This window comes from Bemisia tabaci, chromosome 9, assembly GCF_918797505.1.
Source record: "Bemisia tabaci chromosome 9, PGI_BMITA_v3".
NCBI lineage: Eukaryota > Metazoa > Arthropoda > Insecta > Hemiptera > Aleyrodidae > Bemisia > Bemisia tabaci.
Genome location: NC_092801.1, coordinates 14,302,062 through 14,309,034, shown reverse-complemented (window position 1 = coordinate 14,309,034; position 6,973 = coordinate 14,302,062). Strand labels below are relative to the sequence as shown.

General features: G+C 45.1%; 1 protein-coding gene across 1 annotated transcript; it reads right to left on the bottom strand.

The window, feature by feature from the left end:
* Positions 1 to 486: 486 nt before the first annotated feature.
* LOC109038173 (uncharacterized) lies at positions 487 to 6,518 on the bottom strand. Its single transcript, XM_019053143.2, has 3 exons — positions 6,245 to 6,518; positions 4,787 to 4,926; positions 487 to 942 (listed from the first exon to the last, which is right to left on the bottom strand). The coding sequence occupies exons 1-3, from the start codon at positions 6,466 to 6,468 to the stop codon at positions 575 to 577; spliced, it is 732 nt and encodes a 243-aa protein (XP_018908688.2). The 5' UTR covers positions 6,469 to 6,518; the 3' UTR covers positions 487 to 574.
* Positions 6,519 to 6,973: the final 455 nt, after the last annotated feature.

Here is a 6,973-nt window from a genome sequence, read left to right as displayed (position 1 = left end):
TCAAATTTTCCACCTTGGCGGCTGTTTTTTAGGAACCCGTGATTCGGGACCGAAAAACACAGGAAAACCTGACTTACTTGAGAGCGCTCCTCTGAAGGAATATTGTCTCTTACTGCTGTTTTGCCTCAAACTACGTCATTTTTGTGCCTCTTGCTGCTTTCTCATATCGATGGTGTGAGTCGGCAATCACGTAACTTGTTTGAGGTGTCTGAAAATATCCGCCTCTAAATTATCTTTTTAAAGGAGAACAAATTGACATGATTCCTTGAAGCTTTAGCAGAATTTTCTTCGCCGGAGAAGAAAAATCACGGCAATTTCAAAGAATTGCCGTTGAGTAGTTTTCCGTTGAAACAATGAAGTATGATAGGAAGTCTTCGACGTCGCAAACCGAGTTATGTGATTGCCAATTTACACCGTCGAAGTGTCTCGTTTTCAAAAAAAATAAGATGAATTTTGCTATTTTCGCTATTTCAGTGATCTCCTCTAAAAAAGATCAGACGAATTTTGAGGGAAACTAGATTTCGTAAATTTGATAGTTAGGTACGACTCTCTTTTCTATTACGACAGTACATTTCTAAGGATGTTCGATCGCAATGCCATTGTCGCTGTAGCGTCCTGTAGATTCAGTGTCCGACTGATTGGATTCATTTTTAAATATTTCAGCTAAGACATCTTCATCCGATATTGTAGCTAATTTAGATAAAGTCTCATCTGAAATCTTCGTGTCCGTTCCCAAGGGTTCGGGAGATGTTTTGATATTTTTCAAGCGGCACACCATGTTCAGACGAGGATTGAAGCCGGGAATATATATTTTGGGCTCTGGAACTCTACCGGTCACCCAGTACACGACCCAGTGATAGCTCGCACATGAGTCCTCGTTGTAAAAAGTATATCTGTCGACCCATTTTTCAGCTCGTAGACTCGTTGCTTGCTTATCGTATCCTGTAAAATTAACACAAGTTGTAATAGACCGATCTAGTGACTACGTCATAATTCAAAAATCAGGTTAAAATGTAAATAAACACGTAACCTTGTTTCTGATTCGCACTCTTCGCACCATGATGGTAAAGCGCGTCCAAATGATTCTTACAATCGAAATTTCTCGTGTTTAATGATTCCTTAATGGATTTATGACTGGTCGATAGCGGAATTTCAATAAATGAACACAATTAATTGACTCACGAAAAATTTGTACATGAAGTTACATTATTTTGTTTTGGTTTGAACCAAGAGTCGATATTATACCGAATAACAAACGACCGAATGACGAACGACCGAATGACCTAGTCGCTAGATGAGTATATTAGAGTGGTGCTCAGAGGTTTTCTATACAGGCGCGTTATCAGGTTCCCCGAGGAAGATGAGACGACCGTTGCGATGAAAGAACTCGCTCATCAAAAGTTCAACCATCAATTTTGAGAAAACTAGGCAATATTTGGCGATTTGGGCAAACTGCCGTGCATCGAAATCGCTGTTTGGATTTCGAACTGTAACTTCTCTCCTATTCGGCCGATTTTTACAAATAAGGTCTCTTTTTATTTCTATTTTAACGGACAGTATAGTAACACTCGTTGAATAGACAGAAAACGCTTTTTGTGGACAATTTGGTGGATCCTGGCGGCACGGTAATGGTTCATCGGGCGTGAAAGATAAGGTTCGACGGCGGCGAGGTGACCCTCGTCTCTCCTTCTTTTATTGCCTTGCTCGAAACCGGACACCCAAAGCTATATCGGAAGATAACTCCAGTGGACCACGGTTAGCACATGGTATAATGAGTCACGAGGCTCATCACACATTGCAATTATAGCGCAAGACGCTCATTGGCTAAAAAAATTTGGCGGGAAAGAAGCTTCTAGAGTTGAGTCTCCGAGCTTAGAAAAGCTTCTAAGAGGTTTCTGTCAAATGAAATAATACGGTTTTGACAGGAAAACGTTCTCAGGGGTTTCCAATTAGACGTATTTCTATCAAACGGAACTAAGCGCCAATTTGAGTTCCTTTTGAGGAATTTAGAATCTCGGATAGCGCGTCCTGTCAAGCGGACCTAAGCGCCATGGAAAAGCATTGTGAGTATAGGACGGACTAAGCCGGACGCCCGATTCCGCCGCCAATCCAAGCCCCCTCTACCTTCCTCACCCTATGGCGCTTAGGTCTGTTTGATAGAAATACGTCCAATTAGCAGTTCATTCGGTTTTTTGGTAAAAGACCATCAGGGCTTGACAGTATAACGGTTCAAATACAAAAAAACGGATCCGAGGAAAAAAATATTTGGACGGCCCGTTGAGTATCATTGGTTGATCGGGGTGCTGTACTACAGGACTCGGAAAAAAAGTGGACTCATGGGTAATCGACCCCAAGGAATCCAAATTTGAGGGTCCCGTTGTCCTCAGAGACTTTACTAATGGGGCACAGGGGTAACCTCCACACCGGTTAAATTTAAAAGTTCAGAGACCCCCTGTGCCCCATCAGGAAAGTGTATGAGGACAATGGGACCCTCTAATTTGGATTCCTTGGGGTCGATTACCCATGAATACACATTTTTTCCGAGTCTCCAAGTCAATTTAACAAACTTGATTTTTTTTGAAAGGAGGCTCTGTCCCCCACCTTTAGGGGTCGGTATTTTGGACCCGAATGGGCCAATTTAGGATTTCTTGGTGTCGATTTTAGTTAAAAATGTTCGTACGTTCTGATTCCGATGAAATAATTTCAAAATTTTGACATAAACCCTGACTTTTGAAGGACGGACCCCCCTTTTACTCCCCAAGGGACGCCAGGGGGGCTCTGGGACCATGAAATTCGGATTCCTTGGGGTCGATTCCCTATTCATCCCTTGATCCTGGACTTCGTGCGACCCTAATTAACCGAAAACAAGGTCTGGTACGGTAGGTCTAGGCCACCCTGTATATGTTACATCCGAGTGAAATGTTATCCAAAAGTTACTTATTGGAGAACTACAGCCTCTCCCTTCCTACAAATTTCTCACATTTAAGACGGTCATATTTTGAAATATTTTAACATCCGAGTCTTATTTCGAGTGCGTGCGAAAAGAATGGAAAAGGAAATGTTCTGGTATGGGTGTCCCTGTCCCTGTCCCTGTCCCCTTGGGTGATTTTGAAACTCTGTTCACTCTGTGCTTTGCTGATGACCATGCTCAAGATAAAGATGACGCTGAGTACATGATGCGGACGTTAGTAGAGGAGTATCGAAAGTGGGGTTTGGAAGTCAGAATATCCAAATCTGAGAAGATGCCTTTGGCAGGTGATCAGCAAAGCATTGAGTTGGAGAATGGGCAGCAGATCAAAGGCTGTAAGGATTATAAATACTTGGGAGTCCAGTTGATCCAGGATGGAAGGACGGTTCAAGCAATCAGGGAAAGAAACACCATGGCAAGGAAGGCTATAGCGACGTTAAATGGAAGCCTCTGGGATCCGCGGATTTCCAAAAACAACAAGAGGAAATTTTACAACGCAATGGTCAAAAGTACATATTAACGTACGGATGTGAGGTTTGGCAGCTGAAGAAACGGACACAGGATATGCTAAGAGCAACGGAGATGGATTTCTGGAGGAGGTCAGCAGGAAGTTCTAGGAGAGATTGGGTCCGTAATGATAGAGTGCATCAGATAATGGAAGTCGAAAATGACATCGTGTTCGACGTCATGACCAAACAGCTTGTCTGGTACGGCCATGTCAATAGGATGATGGAGGTGAGGCGGCCTGAAAAGATGCTTGATTAATTTCCTCCTGGGAGGAGACGAAGGGGATGCCCGGTGGAAGGTTGGCGACAGGGGGTTATGGATGAAATGAGGGAGTGCCAACTCCCTGATGAGTGGAGGACTGAGTTTTGTGGCGGTTAAACGTCGCAGAGCGCCAGAGAGCGCTATGAGAGCGACTCATATGTATGTCTTATGTCCCCTAGAGTACCTATATTGAGAGAGTATGGCCACTGGGGTTACCACCTCTGATTGGCTCAGCCATCTTAGGCTAAATGGAGCCCTTAGGACCCAAAAATGGCGGACGCCATAAATTAATGTAATGCAAAATGACTCAAAATGTAGTTTTCTTTGCTTATCGTAACGAGAAATTTACTCAAATGCACTATTGCGACATCTTTACATATTTTTAAGGCTAATCGTGTGCAGTTTTTGAGAAAAATTATCTTAGATGTAGTAAGGTTGGCAGCAAGTGCGGTTGGTGATAACTGTCAAAAGTTGGCAATGACCCCCCTCCCATCCACAAAAACCAAAACAAAGCACCGCCATTTTTGGGTCCTAAGCCTCTTAATGGGGCCCAGTGGCCATACTCTCTCAATATAGGTACTCTAATGTCCCCTTGAGGCGAATTTTGGCAAGTGGATTTGGTCGAGTTTTCCGACCAGATCGGCAGGGTTGCAAACTATGGGAGAAAATACTCTGCTTAAGTCGTAAACTAAACTTATTTTTGCTTGGTAAATTCCGGCCAACGTTTGCGTCCATCCACTTTTCAACCCACCTCGGGAGGTGGGTCGAGAATTTTGCGTGTGGTCACGTCATTGCTGCCAACATGAAAAGCAAATGAACATATTTATGCCAAAAGGAACTACGTGCATAGGGATTGCGTGTAACATAGTTCCGTTTAGCGTAAATGTAAATGTTGTAAGCGCACCGTCGCGTCGTTCGAAGGGAATTTCGTTTTGTTGTAACGGAGGTTGGCAGTAAGTTAAAAACTTCAATCAAATTCGTTCGCGAAAATTCATGTTCGGAGGGCACGGTACTTCAGATAATTTGATACTGAATAAACATCATACTTACGTCCATTTCCAAGATTTTTGCAGCTGTCACAATCAAGAAAACTATGGAATTTGTGGGGAATCTTAGCTTTATCTTCGATCACAATTACACCACGCTCGGAAGGGTCCCCGGGTATGGGATAAACGTGCTGGAGTTCATGCCTGCAAGCAAGGGAAAGGCGTGAATTTAGGATCTTCTCTCTCTTTCATTTTGGAGCGTTCCTGGCTACCTGGCCATTGGATGTATTTATGTCAAAAAGAACTTTATCTAGTGTAACATAAGCCCTGTCATGCATGTATTCTTATGCATTTTAGGGAGAAATAAATGGCTTCTTATCCGAAGAAATATGGAGGAATCCTAGCAGAGGAAGCGGGTGGTTGCAATGGATAAAGTAGGTAGATAATAACAGCCGCTAGGTGGACTAACTAATGACAATCCATGAGAAGCCTTAAAATTAATCCATAATTTTCTCCCTCAGTCTGTAGGTACCAACCATTTCAACCAATAGGATCGCTCCATTCTCCGCATGCAGAAGCAACCTGGTGGAAGCGATTGGTTGCAATGGATAAAGGAGGTAGGTATACTTGACTAACTAACAGCAACCCATGAGAAGCTTTATAGTGTCAGTCCGTAATGTTCTCCCTTAGTCGGTAGGCACCAACCATTTCAACCAACAGAATCGCTCCATACTCCGAATATAGCCATGTCTATCAATTTCAATAATTAGCCCGCTGATCTGAGTTCAAATGCTGACACACATATTCACGCTTGAATCTAATGTTGCGCGGATACGATGAATATTGTTTGTTTTTAAATCCTTTGAAACGTATACCGACCTCTTGCGGCAGGGGGTGGACGTCCCCTCACCTCCCGTTGCCTCCCGGAACCTCCCGGCACCTCCCGTCACCTCCCGTCACCTCCCGACACCTCCCGTTGCCTTTCGTCACTTTCCGTCGCCTCCCGGAACCTCCCGGCACCTCCCGTCACCTCCCGGCACCTCCCGGCACCTCCCGTCACCTCCCGTCACCTCCCGTCACCTCCCGCCACCTCCCGTTGCCTCCCATCACCTCCCGTCGCCTCCCGGCACGACCACTTACCTCGAGTGACCGCCTGCGAAGAATAGGATTCCCGAAACTATGTCTTTTTTTCGCTTCCCTCTGGACGAGCTCACGCGAAGTGACTGGTCGTGCCGGGAGGTGACGGAAGGTGACGGGAGGTGACGGGAGGGACAGGAGGTGACGGGAGGTGCCGGGAGGTGACGGGAGGTGACGGGAGGTGACGGGAGGTGACGGGAGGTGACGGGAGGTGACGGGAGGTGACGGGAGGTGACGGGAGGTGACGGGAGGTGACGGGAGGTGACGGGAGGGGAAGGGAGGCGACGAAAGGTGATGGGAGATGATAGGACGTTCACCTCCTGCCCCACGAGGTCGACTTCCACTATTAGGAAGTGTTTACGAAACAGATTAAAGTTATACTCACCCACTGACAGCGAGAAAGAAGTGAGTCTTCGGCCGCTTGAACGTGCCATATGTATGGGTGTGACACACTACTATATCACCGTAGTTGATTTCAATTTTGTGGAGTTTCGTCCAACCGGAAGTATGCAGCTGAAGCAACATTCTCCCGTCCGGTGATTTGTGCTTTCTCAGGTGCAGGTGACGGCGTGGAGATCTCCCGCCTCGCCCGTTGGAAGACAAGCTCATCAGTCTCCCAGACCCGTTCAAAGACCCTTGGAAAACTCTCTTTATTAGAGATTGTTCCCCTACGTCCTTGATCAAAGCAATGAATAAAGTTACTGTATGTATAGATAAAAGCCGTTTTTCTGGCGTTCTGCGACACCTAACCACCAAACTGCCGTTCTAGGGAAAAACGCCGTATGAACATTCGAGAGTTGCCAAATTTTTTCTGAGAAATGTTAATCTTTAAGGAGAGTAATGAATATATTCTCTTGGAGTTTTCAGATAATTTAGACCTGATCTCGAATGAAAATCCCTGAACATCTGGAGGTAAAATATTCACAGATGTCCCTGAAATTTCGTGTTTCATTGAAGAAAATTTGGCAACGTCTGGAGGCTTCTACGGCGTTCTTCCTTAGCACGGCAGCAAAGTCCTCTATCCTCCTAAAAAGCCTTGCCGGGAGTTGGCACTTCCTCATTTTGTCACCTTCCGTCCAAAGCATCACAAGCGCCATGCAAGTTCAAAATTTCC

Bases quoted from the DNA above. Each gene is read 5' to 3' on its own strand.
- LOC109038173 (XM_019053143.2), bottom strand. From the start codon at position 6,468: ATGAGCTTGTCTTCCAACGGGCGAGGCGGGAGATCTCCACGCCGTCAC. The intron at 4,927-6,244 runs GTGAGTATAACT...CCTTGCTTGCAG, and splicing joins TTCTTTCTCGCTGTCAGTGG to GCATGAACTCCAGCACGTTT. The intron at 943-4,786 runs GTAAGTATGATG...TTAATTTTACAG, and splicing joins CAAAAATCTTGGAAATGGAC to GATACGATAAGCAAGCAACG.